Genomic DNA, 20,551 nt, shown 5'->3' on the forward strand with positions numbered 1-20,551 from the left:
GGGAACTGATAGGACTGTTGTAATTATGTTCCGGCCTCCTGAAACATGAATGCGACCCTTTTGAAGTTTATTGTGGGAACCGAGTTGTAACCTTTGTTCGCCATACTGTGCTATGGCAAAAACGTGTATAAAAGGAGCGACCCACTTCTACGAATTTGAAGCAGTCTCCGAGAACCTACACGTTGTGTACTTCTTGTGACCTCTGTATCCCTGCAGTAAATAAACGCTGATCTCTGACGTCGCTGGAAGTGTCCCGTGTCTCTGTGTTTGGTACGCCAGAACAGGTAACCCACGAAGGTTTCAGGTGTTGTTCCCTGGCACCGCTGGGTCTTAAGAATAACCCAGTCCTTCAAGTCCAGGTAGCCCGTCCGGCGGACAGGTGTTTCAAATAGGGTTACTGGCAGCGGGAGGGGTTCAGCGAACAATCGCTCCAGTATTAGGTATGGTACCGAGGCCTCCCCGTGTATCCAGCTGTGCGCTTGCGCTCCCTGAGCCACCCGGTAGTATAATTCCATATCGGGTGCACCGAGTCCTCCCATATGGTAGGGTAATGTAAGCACCTGCCAGCTGACTCGGGCCTGCTTGCCCGCCCATGCCAACTTCAATAGAGACCGACGCAGCCGTTCAAAAAATACCCGTGGTAACACCATGGGGATATTAACAAACAGGAAAAGGAAGCGAGGAAGGACTACCATCTTCATGATCGATATCCTGCCGATCAAGGAAAGTGGGATGCCGATCCAAATGTCCACGTCGTCCTCAAGTTTAGCTATAGCCCTACCATAATTCTCCCTCATCAATATTTCGGGGTCAGTGTGCAGTCGGATTCCCAGATATCTGATCGCTTCGTCAGACCAATGTAGCGGGAGCGTCACTTTGTAAATATGCCGAAACATGGCGCATTGTTTACGCCGCTGCTGCATCCCGAAACGTGACGCAACGGTGGCACAAAAGTGCTGCAAGGGGCTCATAAATAAGCCCCTCTTACTTGTTTCCTTGAGCAGCACCAGTCCAACTTGCATTCCAGAATGCCAGCGCGAAGCGAAGCTCGCTTTCCTATATAGATAACATGCCTGCTGCAGCATGCACGTTGAAACTTCAGAAAAAATCTGCGTCCGTCTCAAAGCAAAAATTAATGGACAGAGTGAAGGTGTGCTATGAAAACAAGCAGAACACTTGTGTGGGAGATTAATTATTTTATTATAAAAAAGGAGGTGATTTATTTTAATAGAGAGGGAAATTTGTAAAATTGTAATTACATATTTCCCAGTGATGGCTACCATAGAACAAATCCCATGGAAAAGATCCTCCCATTTATATTCACCTCGCAAGACTTGCCCTTCATAACAAGAGGTGGGGAGAACAGATTTACAAAACATAATTTAACATGCAAGAAGCAGGTTATCAGCATACAGTAGGTTGTGTGATCATACAGTCGCTTAAAACATGTTATAATCCAAACCTCATTTTCAACAGAAATGTATCCTTTGTTATGCATACATAATTGCAATACATTTTTGTCTGTTAAAGGAAGGTCAATATACGCTCAAAATCGTCTTGAATGTTCACAGAAAGGACACCTGTCACCAGCCATCAATGGTGTTTAGGCAATTGGTAATTGTTCAGCATCTATCCATCTAGAACAGTTCTCTCTTGGAAAGAAGGCCCGCTTTGTTTCCTCCTAGGGGTCCGACAGTGACTTGTTCAATAACTTGCCACTTTAAAATCCTCATTACTGTGTTTGTATTGTTGATAGTGGTCCACCCATGGTGTTCCTGTTGTGCCACATTCTATCCTGCTCCTGTGTTGTACATTCCTACATTTCACTTTCTGTGTGGTTTGCCCTATATAGAGAATGCCACAAGGACACCAGATAGCATAAATCACATCCTGGGTGTTGCAGTTACTGAAACCTGTGAGCACAATATTCATATTCAAATAGGAGAAATTACAGGTAATCAAACTGAATTTACACACCACACATTGGCTGCATTTGTAATGACCTACTATTGCCGGGAGTCCCATAGTGTTTTAAGATTGGTCTTTGGTGGTTGGGGAAGTGCCGCCTTATAAAGAGAACCTCTTTTAGATTCTCCCCGTGTGAAGTAAAATAAAGGTACTTCCTTTTGTGTCAGGTGTTCATCAACAAGACCCCGGTGTGTTCTAACAAACTGTTTGATAGCATTACTTGCTGGACCAAATGTATTCACACAGACAATTCTGCTGAAGGTGTTGCTTCTGTCCCGAGGTTCTAAAAGATCTTTCAGATGTTTGTACCAAGCTCGTTTTCTGGCTTGTCCTACGAGTGGTCTTGGACAACCCCGTTCGATCAGTCTTTTTATGTGCTTGTCTGTCTCACTGAAATAATTAATCCTACTGCTGCAATTTCTGCAAATCTGTAAAAATTGATTAAATGGTAAGACGTCTTACTATTCACCGCTAAGGGTCTCAAAGCACTGGGGGCCTTCGAGGAGATTAAGTGAGCTATTGCAGAGAGTCACACAGTGCTGGACCCACCCAGCCCACTGCGCCACACCTCCTTCAGGCCCAATGTGTCATTGTTAAATATTCAGGCATTGAGGCATTTCTATGTCGTGTCCCTCCGCCATATGGCTCCCATTTCCCCCGGCTGGTGGGGGGAATCGTTCTGCAAGTGTGGCGGGCGCAAAGAGCGCCCACCATGGTTCGGCCAAAGACAATCTGGCAGAGCATTTCAGACCGGGAAAACGGTGGCGGTGCCTCGCACGTCCGATCACAATGCTGGCATCAGCCAGCCTTTCCATGGCCGTGGAACCGCCATGGAAAGGCTGGTGGAGGCTGACTTCAGGGGGCCCGTAACGAGGCTCCTCTATTGTGGGGGAGCCAGTTTTGCACTGGGGGGATGGGTACCCCCCTACATTCCCATGCCCAAGGTGCCAGGCACCACGTGGTGCCTGCCATGTTGTGCATATAAATGCACATTGTGGCATTTTGGCATTGCGAACGGTGCTGCAGCCTCAGCACCGTCCGCAATGTAAAAAGGCCAGGATGCGCCTGCAATACTGGCGGGTGCATCCTAATTGGGCTGGTGGGACAGCTGCACGTCTGGCGGGCAGTCCCAGCATCGCTATGATGGCGGGCGGACATCATAATGAGCCCCTATGTTCTGCCCGAAAACCTGACTGTGAGGGGTCGAACAGTTGACAGCTTTATAGATCTGTAATTGCTATTGCAAAATTGAGTACTTTAATTCAGAATCAGACTTTTCTCACTTTGGACAAAGCCCCATAACAATTGTTGATCTATTAACAAATTGGATGTATGAGGATGTTTAATATTGTAAGATCTGAAAATATTTAGTTCTTTGGTACTTTTTGCATTTTGTTTATATCTCATAACAAATGATTTACAATAGTTTTAGTATTATAATGTTCTATATTTGTACAAGATAATTACCTGGAGATCAATAAATAACTGAAAATGTAATGACCATAATATTTTTATTGTTTGCAAATTGAGCATTCTGTGATATGATCCTCGTTTTGCCTGAGTGTAAAGAAGTCAGCAACTGTGGAGGAGAGCTTTCTTATGATGCCAAAGCCTATAAAACTTGTCGAGGTGAGCTGGGCAGTTGTGTAGCCCTTTCTCTAGGATGAGCTGTGACTGAGGCTGGGGTGGTGATTGCTGCAGGTTTTTTAGAGTCTTGAAAAGATGGAAGCAAACAGTGTTGGTGAAACTACATGACTAAGAGTACATTAACTAAAGGTATTCTCTAATTCATCTGTGCTACACTCTACATTGACAATTACTTACTCTTCATCACCTTCCTCATTTATAAGCCTTTTGGGAACCTTTCTTTTCCCTCATCTCTCATGGCAGGTCTCGGTTGGATTCCAATCTATATTAAAGGCATCAAAAGCAGGGCTTAGAGAAGATAAGGAGTTATTTTTTTTACTTTGATGGAAATCATAAAGCTGCTGCATCTAGTGGAAGAGCAGTCACAACAATATCCCCCTGCTCTTCTCCTACCTCTGGAAGAGCCGGTGTTGCAGGCTGTGGTTCCTGTTGTTGATATGGGCTTAGGTTTTGGTGATGGTGTTGTTAATATAGGGGGGATCCTCTACTCAGTGTCTTTTGGCCCAGATGGGGGTGCAGCAGGTATGTTGCAATTACAGACAATGAGAGGGATTTTGCTAGTGGAGGCAACAAACTTCTTCTTCTTCTCCTTATTAGCCACCTTCTTGACAGGAACTGTGTTCTTTGGGCCTATCTTCATTTGTGGGTTTGCACTTAACACAAGCATTTAACAAAAGACTCTGGTATCAATGTCAGCTAAATCTCAGACTACTCTTCATCCTGGTATTGTGTGTGATGTGACAGTTGTCAACCTGTAAGAAATAAAAATTAGGCCTGGGCAGAGTCCGTGAGTGACCAAAAAACTCTGCCGCGCTACGCAGAATTCTGCAATCAGCAGAGTAAGTTTGGTCACGTTGCATTGATTTTCAGCACTGAGTGTTTCTCCCGCACTGTAAATCAACACAAACTGCTTCATACAAAGTGCAAGAGGGTGCTGCTTCTTACCTGCCACTTGAGTAGATATCTACTCGAGCAGCAGCTTTCTCAACACAAATGGAAGGCTTCTCAACGTGAGCGGATACGATAATCCGTGACCGCCCGCATTGAGAAATCCGGCCTCCCGCATTGAGAAATCTCACTGTGAGGTGGATTTTCCTCGCTCGCGCTTGGCAACTTGACGTTGGCGAGGACGAGGGAGGGAAAAACTTTGCAACTACGCTCCGCGGAGTGCAGAAAACTCCACGAACTCCTCAAATGGAGCAGAGTTCACTGCCCTGGCCTAATAAAAATGAAGCAGGAAGTCAAAGAATCATGTGAAATATAGCCAAAGTAATACAAGTCATCATCATCATCAATCATTATCAATAGTGTACCCATGCAGAAGCCATTCTTTTTTGTTCGACATTACATAGGAAAAAGTAGCTCCAGGGCCAATGGGAACTTATGGAAGTGGAATGTGAAAAGCAAATGCATATGTACAATAATTGCTTATGCCTCTTGAGGGCTCATGGAGATTCAATGGGAGGTGAGGCAAAGGGCAGACAAATCTTTTATAAATTCATCAAATAATTGCTGGTGTTTATCCAGGCCCCATGGGAACCCTACGCCATGCAGCTGGGGGGCAGGGAGCAATTAAATAAATGCATTGCATTGTTTCTGCTCCACATCTAGGGACTAATGGGACACTATGGGAGACAAAGAAAGGCAGGCAAATATCAAACAAACTAATTTAATATTTACTGGTGTTCAATCAGGACCCTAGGGCAGCCAGGTGAGGAAGGATTAAGAAAAATTCCTAATAAATGAATAATAATGTTGCTGGTACCCCTCCAGGGTCCATAGGGACTCGGGCAGGTAAGCAAGCAGGTGAAAATCAAAACAATGAATATAATTATTGCCAGTTCCCCTCCAGGCCATGGGGGCTTTATGGAAGGCAGGGGATGCAGATCCACAAAATTATTCAAAAATGTGTTAGTGTCGCCCCCGGGGCCCATGGGTATGGTATGGTTAGAGACCAGTTAAAAAGAAATGACATGATGAAAGTAAATGCTGTAGTCCTTACAGGACCCATTGCAGTCTGAAGGGTAATTGAATAAATGAAATAAAATATTGCTGGTGCCCTTCCAGGGCCTAGACTCTATGGAAGGGGGGGTGGCAGGCAGAACATTTAATACATCAATACAAGACAATAACACTGTACCACATGGCCACTGAAGAAGGAGGCTTAGAACACCACACACACACACACACACATTCTCTTTATCTCTCTCTCTCTCTCTCTCTCTCTCTCTCTCTCTCTCTCTCTCTCTCTCTCTCTCATTCCTTCCATCAAATGACCACTGCCTCATGTTCAGCAAACAAGGAGGTAAAGAAAACAAAAACCACATGCCCTATTTTGCCTGCAGTACCTAACAAGTATTTTAGCATTGCAGGTAGAGTATTAACCAGATTTACCCATGATGGGGCCCATATGTGGGGTTGCCCTTTACCCACATCCGCCATCAGTAACTCATCAATGTCAGAAAAGAAAATTAAATTAACTTAAAAATTACCCAACCATGAACGGACCAAGGAAGTATGTAATTACCTCAGCAAAATATTTTTAAAAGCAGCCGAAAAAATGTAAAACGCAATATGTAATGTTTATTGACCACCCGCCTTAAAGGAACTGGCGCTCACACCGGTAAGATACCCCTACTGTGTCTGCTGACTTGTTTCCCTATATCTTGCATTACAATTTCTCCCCAAATGGGACTCTCATTATTCAATGTGGTGCAATTCCAGTAACTACGCATGAGTTTAGTTATGTGAAATTACTAAAATTACTCCAGCATAATTACAATTACATGCTGCTGTTATTAAACAAAATTCATTGACTACCTAAAAATGAGAAGCTGATATTTGGTGACACAATTTGGTTACTTTCATGAATAATTAAAGATTTGATTTCAGTGAGAATTTTTGTTGAGTAAAGGACACTTAATGCTGATATACCATTTCCTTTGCTGATATGGTGACTCATGAGTATTTAAGAGCTTTCTTATAGCTGTGTAATACCTTCTGCTGTCTGAGACCCGAGTCTGTGACATCAGTGTAAACTTTGGGATATTTCTGCTTTCTAAACCTATGTTGTTTCTCTAGCCTAACTATTAGATGGGCTGTCTCAAGCTGTAGGACTGGATCAACTTCAGTATAGCTTTCCTTTCAAATGACTATAATCTGATGAGAGTCAGACTTGTTACTTCCTGGAATAGTAGAATAATTGATGAAAGCTGTTTACAAATTATCTGTAATTGTATGGTAGACATTTTCATTTAGATACTGTATAGTATAACACACACTAGCCCAAAGTTTCAGAAAAGTATTACGGTGTGGACCCCCACAAATTGTTAGAAGGGAAGATAGGCCTTACTTCTTTTCCTTGAATCTGTGCTGTTTTGAGTCAAACAATAAATTGCTCATCTTTAGGAATTTTATCAGTTGTCATCAAGGAGGGTGGAATCCTGAAGGTCTTTCAGGGTATTCACGCTTCCTCTGGTTGGTTGATTGCTATGTACAGTTTGAAATAGCAATGTCTGCCACACCTATTTGAAATTTTACTAGCCACTACTGGTATAACAATGCAGATTAGGTACATTTCTGAAAGCAAAAATGTTGATTCCATTTCTTTAGTCAGCAATCAAGACTCAAGTTTTGGTAATTACCACTGTAAATGTGCTCTCTTCTCAACAGATAAGTTACGGTGCAGGACTCCCCATCCTGAGTGACAAAGCCCAGTTTCCATCCTTTCTTAGGATGGTGGCTAGTAGCTCTTTTCAGGTAGAAGCTATTGTTCAGTTACTTCTCCACTTTGGCTGGGCATGGATTGGAATTCTTGGCTCTAACAATGACTTTGGTCTGCAAGGAAGCCAGATGCTTAAGGAAGCAGCAGTAAGGAATGGGATCTGTATTGAAATCTTTGAGACTCTCCCCACACAAGCCAGCAGGGCTTCCCTAGCTCATGTCCTTGACATTATACAAGCTTCCACTGCCAAAGTGATTGTCTGTTATGCATTTGCAGTGCATATGGCCCCTTTTCTGAATGAAATATCTCGTCAAAGGATTGCAACAAAAATATGGATTGGAGTGACAAGCTGGATCCCCTCACCAGTGTTTTCCCAGACAGGTCTGTGGGAAATATTGAACGGCACGCTGGGACTGACACTGCAGAGAGGAGAAATACCTGGGTTCAAAGAATTCCTCTACAGCATTAACCCATGGATGGGTTCTGAGGATATATTCCTAAAGTCATTCTGGGAGCAGATATTTAGTTGCAAATGGCCAGAAACATTAATAGAAGCAAATTTTGGGAACATGACAGATCTGAAAGGGTTATGCACTGGGAGAGAAAAACTCCAACTGCTTGATACTTCTGTGTTTGAGGTGAATTATTTCTTATTTCCCTACCATGCATACAAAGCCACCTATGCCTTGGCACAAGCGCTGCATGATCTGCTCCATTGTAAACCACAGGACGGTCCCTTCACCAACGGGTCATGTGCAGATCCTAAAGATTTTCAACCATGGCAGGTGAGTGCACCCATGTATTGACACTTTCACTGGTTCTAATAAAAAAACTGGAGCATCATTCTGAATCATTTCAAAGCATCAATAATGTTCTTAAAGACTCAGTGTTGATCAAATCAGGTTCTTTCAAAATTCATCTTTATTCATAATATTGTCATATTTTGTTTACAGATGTTGCACTATGTAAAGAATGTTTACATGAAGAGCTTTGCTGGCAGTGAAAATCTTTTTGATTCAAATGGTGACACCCCACCATTATATGATGTGTTATATTGGCACATGACATCCAGTGACAGCAGCAGCTTTGCAAAAGTGGGGAACTACAATGGCCAAGCTCCTCAAGGTTTAAAGTTAATCATTAATGAGAGCGCCATCTTATGGGGTGGGAAACACACTCAGGTGAGATCAATTTTTGATATCCTCACTGTCAAGACTCTGAATGTGTTAGCCATGGAAGGTGCATCTAGAAAGGTAGCAACAGGAATTTTAAAATATTAAGTTAAAGAATTTAATATTTTGCTTGATGGATTGTTAAGTTTATTCAAAATGTTGACATGGGTCAGTTAACTTGTTCATTTGTTGTTTAGGATTTTGTGTTTTGCATAACAAGGTCCTTTTATACACAGTACTAAATCGGGCTTTGCATGGAGTATCACTAAGCTAATTATTATAAGCTCCAGTTTTAGTATATATGCGGGTTCTATGTACACTCATTAGGTGTCTTTTAGCTGATGTTCTGCATGTGCCAAATTCTAATTAAATTCTAAATGACCCCACACATTCTGATCTGATACCATCCCTGTATAAGAAATACTCAGAATGCTCAATCTCAAGCTTACTAAAAATGTACTTAGCCTTCCTTATTCTACATCCTCTTGTCTTCGTCACACCCAACAAGGCATCTAGTATCTTGTCAGTCTCCTAAATGATTGACGCCATACACAAGGATGTCATCCTAGAATGCTAAGATGCTGCAAACACACTTTGAAGTTTTCATAACAAACATACCGAAATGCAGTGACTTCTCAGCAGATGGTGTCTTTTTGCAAAATAGGTTACTTCTCACTACTGAGATCAATGCGTATACTAAACTTGTGTTTCTGTTGACAGACAACAACTATTGGGAAAAGTCAGTTGGAGGAATCTGTTAATTAACTTTGCTTTCACATGATATTCAATTTCTGACTAATCTAATGTCTTTCTGGGCACACAACTTCTCCGAACACACCATCCAAAGCTCCAGCAAGTTCATAAAATGTATTCACAGTTCTTCTTTTTTAAAAGTCATTTTCATTTTTCTTGATTTTTGTCACTAAGAAAAAGAAAGCATACAGTATTTATTGCATTACACCTGGTGAAGATCGGAATATACATCTACAGACATCTCTCAGGTTCAACCATCATAGTCAAAGCTTTTACAACTACATATGTTTCTTTAACCTATTAAGGTCTAACATCTTGAAAGTGGTTCCATGAGAGTCTCCGTTTCCTGCTGTCTTTTCTAGACAACCACTGCCTCCTCCATACAGAGAAGGAAGGCAAATTTCTTGAAGACTTCGAGAGGAAAGCTAAGGATTTTATCTAACAGCCATTTCACTTATTGTTTCCATTATCTCCTCCAGTGTCAAAGGCAGGTCAAGTTCCTACTAATCTAATTTTAAGAAGGTCAGGATGGAAAGATCCTGGAGTAGAGGGTTATCAGTTTCTTCTACCCCCTGGGATCATACATTGGAGAGCTCATTTTAACAGTCTGCATAGACACCTATCACTAACCTTCATCCCACAAAATCATATATTTTTGCATTGATTTTGGAGACTGCTTTACAATTAGACAGGGCATTTAAGTGTTTGTTTGTTTTATCTCCATATACAAACATGCACCTCTGCAAAGCTCTCCAAATATGTCTTTCTGTTTTGCATGCCAGTTTTTTATCTTTCTTAAGATTAAGTCGATTCAAATGCTTTGAGTAGTTTGGCATACCCTCTAGCAACAATGGTCTGTTTTAGCTTGGAAATCTTTCTTTGTAGTAGTGACACTCAGTTCTTGTTCCTTCACCTTACCACTGGGGTGGATCATGTTCTTGTCTCAAATGATGGTCCTGAAGCTCTCACACACGGTGGATGCCAATGAGACCAAGTCAAATTTATACTGAAAATAAAAATTGCCTTCCTTGATCAGGAATGCCAAGATGTTGTCTTCTAATAACCACCAGGTATTCAGGTTTAGATATTATGTGTAGGCCTGGGCAAAAATTTCGTTCCGTTCGCGGAAATTGCGATAATTTGACATTTTTGCGTTCCGCGGAGAGCGCGAAGATGTCAAAAATTCCGGTTTCCGCAGCTTGGCGATAATTTGTTTCTTGCTCGCGCTGTAAAATGATACATTCTCGCGCGCGCGCGATCGCCTTACCTGATTCCCTGCGTTCGCCGACAAGTTTTCTTGATCCGGTCGCGTTCTCCATGAGATGTTGTATTGTTTTTAGCCATTTGCGCTGTCTCGCGACAGTTCGCGCCCGCAGTGACGTCATGCGTCGCGCGATCACGTCTTTCTTCTCGCGATCATGCACCGCGAGAACAACTCAAAACAAGATGGCCGCGCCCGCAAGCAGCCACATGGGTAAGTTTGCGACCCGCAACCATGCAGAAAATCGCGCGAACATGCCGGAAAAAACCTTCCGCATCTTCGCGATATTTCTGCTTGTTTGCGATAATTTTAAACATTCTCGCGATAATTTGCGAAGGTTAATTCCGCAAATTCCGCCCACCCCTAATTATGTGGTCCTCCTTTTGAATGGTACACCTGCAACCCTCGTGGTCAAAAGCCCTGTTGAAGGATACACACTCCTGCCCAGTCCAGAGACGTTAATGGGTGGAAGAAAAGAAAATTAGGCAACAGAACGATTGATGATTAACAGAATATAAGGTGTTTTCTGTTTAACCTAGATGCCTGCCCAGCCCATTTTCTCATAACCCCATTCAGGTTGCCCAAATAGGTAGAAATCCAATTCCAGATTTTCAACAGTAGTTCAGTGGAGACTCCTAGGGTGCTCTCCTTGAGTGTGCATGGAGCATAAAGACTATAAAGTATCCAAAAGTGTTCATTAAATTAACCTGTCACCTTTACATAATACTCCAAAGTATCTGTCTTTAACTGGGAAGATGTGAATGGGAAGAACTTATGCAGTAGAATTACTGCATAAGCTACAGTGCTGCGTTTCCTTTTGGCATAGTTTGCACTATTGAAATACAACATGCATACTTAAGTGTGCAGTGAAGATAAAGACTAAGAAATATTAAAATGAGTCCCTCAAGTGAGCCGGTCACCAGTACATAAAACCCCAAAGTACCGCTCTTTAGCTGGGAAGATATGAATGGAATGTGAAAGGGAAGAACCAGAAGAATGAGAAGAAAGGTAAGTAGTACAATTACTGCATAAGATATGGCACTGGACTGCCTTTTTGGCTAGGTTTACACGACAGATAAACTCCATGCAGCCATCCTTGCCAATATGACTAGTCCTTTAAAGCCCTATGTGAAGTCTCAGCAGAAACCCTGACATTCCCCACACCAATCTAAAAAGGCTTTTAATTTGTGGACATGCGGATAGTTACTTTTAACATCAGTATCTTACTGGGATAACGCTTTCACACACTACTGCTCCCCTTTTGATCTCATTGTTGAAGCTATTCACATTCCATGTCAGGGCCCAATATTCATTTGGATCATTAGAACAAGATACAGAGGCCATTGGTTAAAAGAAAAACTGACAGCTTTTACACATTCTGTCAACTGAAACGATATGAAAAAGTAAATCAAACGGAAGAAAACCTACTTCTCAAATATCTCTCCTCCCTGTAGTTACTTTTAAGATGTATTTGTAGTCCAATCGAGTTTATAATAAAAAAAAAGGAACAAACATTTGCTATAATGCCATAAGTTGATCTTTGAAAATCCAGACCAAGTTCTCTCTACTGCAATAACTTTAGGAGTCCCCCCTCCTGATGAGGTTCCGTGTGAGACGGGACGGCACTTTTTGAGTGGTGACGAATATGGACGAGTTTGGTATCTATGAACCGCAAATGACGAGTATAGTGGGTGTACGAAGTTTCGCAACACAGCCACGTATGGTTCGCCTCATTTTTGGGTTCGTGCATCCGAACCCTCGGGTTCCATTTTAGATACAGCGTCCATTTTGTTTCTTGCCCTCAGGTAGCCAGCGAACGGGCTTTTTGTCCGCTTCGTGACCCTGGGACTCTCAAGCTTGCACGAAGGACACGTGTTTCTTTGAGGTGACTTTTACGATGAGGGGAATGACACGAGTGAGGCAGATGGCCCCGCTCAAGGCCCATCTTGCCGCTCCGGTCTATTGTTACAGTCACGCATACATTAGACACGAGGTCTTTTATCCCTCTATCGAGTTTCCTTTATTGCCCCTAACACTCTTTTCTAACCTGTTGTGCATCCTCGTTCTTTCCCTGCATTCTGTTTTTCGTCCTTCCTTAATGCGTTTATGGTTGGGAGGAAATGTGTTTATTGCGGAGGGAATATGTTTTTACAGTTGGGAACCGGCAGGACTGTTGTAATTATGTTCCGGCCTCCTGAAACATGAATGCGACCCTTTTGAAGTTTATTGTGGGAACTGAGTTGTAACCTTTGTTCGCCATACTGTGCTATGGCAAAAACGTGTATAAAAGGAGCGACCCACTTCTACGAATTTGAAGCAGTCTCCGAGAACCTACACGTTGTGTACTTCTTGTGACTTCTGTATCCCTGCAGTAATAAACGCTGATCTCTGACGTCGCTGGAAGTGTCCCGTGTCTCTGTGTTTGGTACGCCAGAACAGGTAACCCACGAAGGTTTCAGGTGTTGTTCCCTGGCACCGCTGGGTCTTAAGAATAACCCAGTCCTTCAGTTGGCGCCCAACGTGGGGCGACATCAACGGTACCGGTCCAAGCCCGACGATCGTGAGGAACTTCGTGTGAAATCTCCGAGGGAAGGTGCACCCCGCTTCATCGATCCAGTTGTCGAAATAAGTGGCCCGACGTCTTTTCCCGCGAAGATCCCCGCCTCCTGACGGCTGCGACGGACCGATGCCCTGACTGTCGACCTGTTTTGGCGCCTGGCGTAGTCCTTTGTACAGCGAGACGATCAACGGGCCTTCCTGGTGACGCCATTGCTCTCTCAGTTAAGTATTTGTGGGTCGCTCCCAGTATTGCTTTGTTGTTTGCATGGTTCCATAGCATTCGTGGTTCTTAGTTGTTGGGTTTTATTTGACGATTGCAATTGCCAAAAACCGAGGGTCTTGCATTTTTGCGAGGACATCGTAATTCGATAGCCCTTGAAGTTTGTATACTTGGCTAGTGTGCACGATGCCTGGCCGTAGTACTTTGTTTGGGTTTCTTAAATGTTGCAGCATGGATTCCCGGCTGGAGGATTCATGTCCGATACCTCCGGCTGGAACTCCGCTTTACGAGCTCTATAGTCGCCATGGCGTGGGTCCTATCGTATATAATGAATATTGGGTTCGTTATACTGAAAAGGATGGCGTCCTTAGTTGGCCACCTCATGGTAGTTTCGAGACTGCCATTTTAGATAACTTGGAAGCTAAATTATTTAAAAAGAAAGCTAGGCCGGCCATGTTTGATTCCTTCCGGTTATGGCGGAAAGAGGCCAAGCAGAAAGAAATCAAACAGAATAAGAAAAATAAACGAGAAGGTGTCAGTGCGGTGATGCGCAATGCGGAACAATATCAGTTAGACAAAGATGAGAAAGAGCAGGAAGTTAGTGCTCGGCTTCACCATATGGCAGTGGACAAATGTTATCCGACGCTACCTTCTACGATCGATAAGACAGGAGAAGAATCGGTGGAAGATTCGCTTTTGTCTTATCTGATGAAATCGCCACCTCCCTATGCTCCTGGTGTTATGGGTCCCGTTCATCCACCTCTTCCTCAACCCGCTGCTTTGGCGGCTGCTGGTCAGCCCGCCGTTCCTCCCGTACTCCCGAATCCCCTTGGGCCACAGATCGTACATCCTATTGTTCCGGCTTCTCTCCCTATTGCGCCTCTCCAAGTCCCTCCTCAGCCTGTTGTTCCCGCTACTCCTGCTGCTGCGTCTACTTCTACTGTTTCCACCCCTATGGCGGCTATGCCTGCATCTTCGTCCTCTTCTCCTTCTGTTCGTAGTCGTCTCTTGACTGCTGTTGCTTCTCTTTATTCTCCGCTCTTTGGGCCGATACTTGGCTCGACTCTTTCAGATGTTGCTCAAAGACGCAGCCAGCTTCCTGATGATAGGGAACGTGAATCGTTGGTGAAAACGGCACGTAGATGGATTCGTAACCCTGTTAAATACACCCCACGTGTAGTGTTTGAAACGTTTTCCCAGTTTAATGTGCCCACGCAACGATTCGTGTTCGAAGAATTGTGTAAGTCATTGAAAGAGGAGTGGGACGATGATGTAGCTGATGATATACCACCTGAGGTTTCCGAGCTACAGCTTCGGTTTGCCACGGGTGTCATTGTAGGTGATAAAGTTCGAGAAGCTTTAGAGCGTTTGTTATCCTTCCGATGTACAGTGCAACCACGTGCACTATTTAAGGACGCGACCGCGGAATGGATGGCACAACCTGGTCAATATCCTATGCGGGAAGTTCCCCCGGTATGGATGCCAGGTGATCCTGCTGCTGTCCCTGCTGTCCCAGGCCATTTCCAGAGAGTGTGGATACACCTCCCTTGGAAACGATCGGAAGTGTTGCAAGTAAAGCAATCCCTACCTGACCCCCGTAAGAATCCTGCGGGTTATTATAAGGAGTTGTCCCAATTGGTGGATGCTACTGTTATGAACCTAGCCGATATTGATATGTTGTTCGGCAATGTGGTGCCTCAGCCGATTTGGGCGAAAATTCATCATGAGAATCATGTAGCCGAGTTAGGCGGTGACTGGGCTGCCCTTACAGCGGCAGATGCCCGGCAGGTTGGTGGGGCTAAACCTGAACAGGTTATTGTGGCTTTGCCCCAGAGGATAATTACCCTCATGAAGACGCTTATGCCAGCGATGCGCGTCAATTGGGACAAATTATCAGCGTGCAGGCAAAAGAGGGATGAAAGTGTTTCTGATTTCTTTACGAGATTTGAGGAAGCGTTCATTGATCATAGTGGTCAGGACATGGGTTCCGAGGGTGGTCAGCGGCTGTTCGTTGATAAGTTTGTATCAAATTTGTCGCCCGACCTTGGCAACAAGTTGAAGAATTCAGAGAGTGCGTGGGCTGTTTCTACCACTGCCCAAATATTGGCTACGGCCCAATATTACGAGAATAGAGAAAAAGAGGAAAATGAGCGTGCAGAAAAGAAAACTAAGGATCTCAAAACTAAGGTCTTGTTGCAGCGAGCCTATCCACCGCGTTCGAATTTCAGTGATACACAGCAGCCAAACAGATCGCAATCACAGTTCTCTAAATCACAGTCGCGCAATGCTTCGCCTGCGCCTCGTTTTGTGCTGGGATATAATCAGTGCGCGTATTGTCGTGGGGAAGGCCATCTGAAGTTCGACTGTCCGGTTCTTCGTGATAGGACTAATGGCGTGTCGGCTCGAGGAGGACGTAGTGGTCCTCAACAGGTTTCTCGTGGTAGAGGTCGCGGAGTTACCCAGAATCAGGCCGAACGTTTTGCGACGTCGTCGGATTCGCAAAATTGTTTCGATCGGCGCGAACCGTCGTCCGGCCGGTCTACACAGTATCATGTGGATGATTGTTATGTTGAATGTGATGGTGATGCGGATGGTATCTACTAGGACAGCCATAGACAAAGGAAGGGAGAAGTATCAGTTCCGGTTGATCAGAGAGGGCCTTATGTTGCAGTAGCCACTTTGGGCGTTGTTGAGCCTTTTCTGTTGGACACTGGTGCAGCAAAAAGTTCCATCATGCATTCGAAACTCCCTGGCGCGCCTTTGTCTGGCTTAACGAATGTTTCCGTTGGATTTTCTGGCGCCCCCGTTAGCAATCCGGTCTCTAGCCCTTTGCCCCTTACAATTGGGACTCATGAGCTGAAAGCTCCTTTGATTTTGACTACTGGTTGTGGTGAGAATCTTTTGGGTTTAGATTTGTTGAAAAGGTTACATGCGACTTTGTACTGTTCTCCTACGGGTGTGGAGCTTACGTTAGGTAAGAGCGTGATTTCCCCTATGTATTTATCGATCGATAAGTTCCCATCGGAATTGAGATCTCTCCCAGACTCCTTGTGGGCGACAGGTCCCAATGATGTGGGCCTGTTGGATATACCACCTTACGTTGTCCAACTAAAAGTTGGTGCGCGTTTGCCACGCATACCTCAGTATCGTATTTCCCTTGATGGTGAAAGGGCACTGTTAGCGATCATTTACGATCTGATCGGCAAAGATGTTATTGAGGAGACACGAGGTAATGTGTGCAATAGTCCCGTGTTGCCTATTCTGAAACGAACGGATCCCTCCAAGCCTCCCGTGTATCGTCTAGTTATCGACTTACGGGAGGTAAATAAAGTCGTTGTCCCGCAGTTTCCTGTGGTGCCAGACATTACAGCTTTACTGACTCTGATTCCAGCCACTGCATCGTGGTTCTCGGTGATCGATCTGAAGAATGCGTTCTTTAGCATTCCGATTGCTGAGGGAAGCAGAGACTTGTTTGGTTTCTCATTAGGTGGTCGCAGCTTCAGATTCAAACGCGCTCCACAGGGCTACTGTGAGAGTCCATCAATCTACAGCCAAGCTCTTAAGAGTCAGCTTGATGCATTTGTGTTACCGGCTGGTGCAGCCTTGATTCAGTACGTTGATGATCTGTTAATTGCTGCTGACACTGAACAGCTCTGTAAAGCTGCTACAGTGTCTTTGTTACAGCATCTTTGCGACTTGCATCATAAAGTGTCACCTTCTAAACTACAATATTGTTGTCAAGAAGTTACCTACCTCGGTCACTTATTGTCAAAGGCGGGAAGAAGGTTGACCCCTGAAAGAATTGCAGCAATTGCTCGAATGACTGTGCCAGCAACTCAGAGAGATGTGCGTGCCTTTTTAGGTATCACATCATACTGCAGACAGTGGATCCCGAACTTTTCACTGTTAGCGAAGCCATTGGTAGCCCTCACGTGCAAGGACGTTTCAACTCCTTTGCCTTGGACGGAGGAATGTCAGAAAAGTTTTTCTGAACTACGTGATGCGCTGTGTTCGGCTCCTGTGTTAGGTACTCCTGATTACAGTAAGCCTTTCACATTATACGTCCATGAGAGGGACGGTTGTGCGTTGAGTGTTCTAACGCAACAATTTGGTGATAAGCAGCGTCCGTGTGCATATTTTTCCTCGACCTTAGACCCAGTAGCTAGAGCGTTGCCAAGTTGCTTGAGGGCGACAGCGGCAGCTGCGGCGTCTATTCGGCAGTCCGCAGGTTTGGTCATGGACAATATGCTCATAGTAATGGTTCCGCATGCGGTTGATACGCTCTTGAATCGGACAAAGACTCAACATCTGACGAGTGCAAGGTTGTCTGGGTACGAGCTGACCCTTTTGGCAAGTCATATACAGATTAAGCGTTGTAATGTACTGAATCCGGCGACATTGTTGCCGATTAATATGGAATCAGATGATGTGCTGCCACATGATTGTTATTTACGGACTGAGGAAGAAACAAAAGGTCGTGTGGACCTGAAAAACACTCCCTTGTCAGATCCCGATGGTACTTTGTATGTGGATGGCTCTTGCTTCAAATTGCCGAATGGTGATGTGACGACTGCGTATGCTGTGGTGACGTTGAGCACGATTGTGGAAACTGCGAGATTGAACCAGAATTCCGCGCAAGCGGCAGAATTAGTTGCATTGACAAGAGCGTGTGTTCTGTCGAAAGGGAAGCGTGTGAATGTGTTTACCGATAGCCAGTATGCATTTGGTGTTGCGCACAATTTTGGAAGATTGTGGAGAGAAAGAGGATTTATGACATCTCATGGTACGAAGATCCAACACGGGCATCTCGTGAATGATCTTTTGGATGCACTTACGTTGCCTAAACAAGTGGCGATCGTCAAATGTAGTGCACATCGGAAAGTGACGGATGATGTTGGTCGTGGTAATGCATTTGCGGATGAGATTGCTAAGGAAACGGCTAAGAATCTTGCGACTCGAATGTATGTTACGAGTTCAGTAAGGGGGCCGACGGAGACTGGTATGTGTGAAAATACTGTTGAAAGTGTGAAAGAAATTCAGAGCGGAGCTACTGAAGCTGAAAAGACCAAGTGGAAAGAAAGTACAGGGAAATTGGATATGCATGGATGTTGGGTTGACCTGACGGAATGTCAGAGATGGATGTTACCAGACGCGTATGTACTAGCTGTTGTGACGATGGCCCATGGGTTGTCACATATTAGTGCGAAAGGAATATGTAAGTTCTTGTCTCCTGTATGGAGGAATGATGGTATTGCTAAGTGTGCCGAAAGGGTGGTTAAGAATTGTATGGTGTGTTTGATGCACAATCCCGGAAAAGGCACCCCCACTCCACCTGGTCATTTCGCTCCTCCTGCTTGTCCCTTTGAGGTTATCCAGTTGGACTTTATCCATATGGAGAGATGCAATAACCTGAAGTATGCTTTGGTTGTGGTTTGCGCGTTCTCTAGATGGATCGAGGCCTATCCTCTTAAGGACAATACTGCCCTGTCCACAGCAAAAATCCTGTTAAAGGAGTATTTTCCTAGGTATGGAATGCCGCGGATTGTATGGTCGGATAATGGAAGTGAGTTTGTGGGGAGTGTAATGCAGAGTGTGTGTAAGGGCCTTGGAATTCGTCAGAAATTCCACAGTGCCAACCATCCTCAGGCAGCGGGTTTGGTCGAAGGGTACAATGGTACCCTGAAGCTGAAACTCGCTAAGATTCAAGCTACGACTGGTCTGTCATGGCCTGACGCCTTGCCTTTGGCTCTCCTATCGACCAGAGCAACTGTACACTCTCGAGTAGGGCTCAGCCCATATGAGATTGTGTTCGGTCGCCCTGCGAATATTTGGGGAGTCCCGAGACCTAGGGCCTTTGATAGTCTTGAATATCCAATGTTGATCGATTACTTGTACGATTTGACCACTAAACTACGATTAATTCATCAACAGGTCTTTGAAGCTCTACCAGCGCAGACAGAGGGTCCTGGACATCAGCTCCGGCCAGGTGACTGGGTTGTTACCCGAAACTTCGGTCGGAAGCGTAACTTGGAGCCAAGATTTGTCGGACCCCACCTAGTCTTGTTGACAACGAGGACAGCGGTTCGACTGGAGGGCCGGAAGAATTGGGTCCATGCCAGTCACACAAAGAAGGTACCGATCCCCTTACCAACCGACGGTTGGGTGAGAACTGGGATTTCGACCGAAGAAACTGAGACTCCTTCGCGTTTTGTGCCATTTAGTGACGCTCGACTTGTGGAGGAGGATTCGGCATTGCCAGATCCACAGGTGGAGTCATCAGTAGCAGAGAACCCAAGGTCCGACTCATCATCTGTGTCATTGAACACTGTTGCGCCAGCCGAACAATTGTTCGTAGAGCAAACTCGACCTGGAAGAAATCGATACTTTCTTCGTTCAAGGACTTCAAGGACTATTAAAAATTGACAATATAGTGGTTTTTGACATTACGCATATTATGGACAATTACATCCTTTCTTTTTGAGTATTTGTGCTTTCCACTGCTAAGAGACTTGTAGTAAAATTTGAACGTTTTGAGGAAACCTCGCCATCCGGGTTACCGTAGGGCCGTGCGGGTACTTTTTTCTGTTTAGCAGGTTTCTGACGCTAGGTTGGTTACTTTTATCGATCTCTGGGAACTCCTGGGGATTGATAATCGCTACTCAGAACGAAGTGCGTCAAGTACGTCACGGACGGTTTGTAGAGGATGGCATTCTCTAAGCTGATGGAAGAAGAAAGGGTGTTGGCACAGAGATCAGAGTTATGGAGGGTTGTACGAACAAAATGTTTTCTGTTTCAGGTGTTTCTATTGTTCCTAACTGTATCTATGTTATTGGTGGGTGGAGTGTATTTCGGGGTATCGTTGTTCTTGCCTTCTGTTTCACCTACCTCTTCTCTTAACCTAAGTTCCCTCACCACTGTCTCCCCACATTCCTTTCATCCTTTGCCTCAACATGAGCAGGTTAGACGTGCGGAATTCATGAATAATTCCTTTGTTCAACTCCTACATCAGCATCAGTTGGTGGTGAATACTACCAATTGTTGGGTATGTGGGTTAATGCCACACACTATGGATAGGGGTATTCCGTATTTGGTCCTTCCATACAGCTCCCAGGGTTCAGCTCGAGCATTCCAAACTATGTTCCGCAGTGCACTAGATTCCTACCCCAGTCGAGAGCCACGGTCTGTCAACTTTGGTCCTGGGCCGTACCACAAGCCTTTGGCGATAGCCATAGCAGATCTGGACAGAG

The 20,551-nt window shown here is 44.6% G+C and overlaps 1 protein-coding gene across 1 annotated transcript in view; it reads left to right on the forward strand.

Moving 5' to 3' along the window:
- LOC146796869 (extracellular calcium-sensing receptor-like) overlaps window positions 1–20,551 on the forward strand; it is a 143,721-nt gene that overhangs the window by 69,783 nt on the left and 53,387 nt on the right. Inside the window, exons 3-4 of the mRNA XM_085631406.1 lie at window positions 7,288–8,124; window positions 8,293–8,520. Of these exons, the coding sequence (XP_085487532.1) occupies window positions 7,288–8,124; window positions 8,293–8,520 (1,065 nt within the window). The remainder of the gene's footprint in view (window positions 1–7,287; window positions 8,125–8,292; window positions 8,521–20,551) is intronic.

The sequence above is a fragment of the Triturus cristatus genome, chromosome 10 (assembly GCF_964204655.1).
Source record: "Triturus cristatus chromosome 10, aTriCri1.1, whole genome shotgun sequence".
Taxonomy (NCBI): domain Eukaryota; kingdom Metazoa; phylum Chordata; class Amphibia; order Caudata; family Salamandridae; genus Triturus; species Triturus cristatus.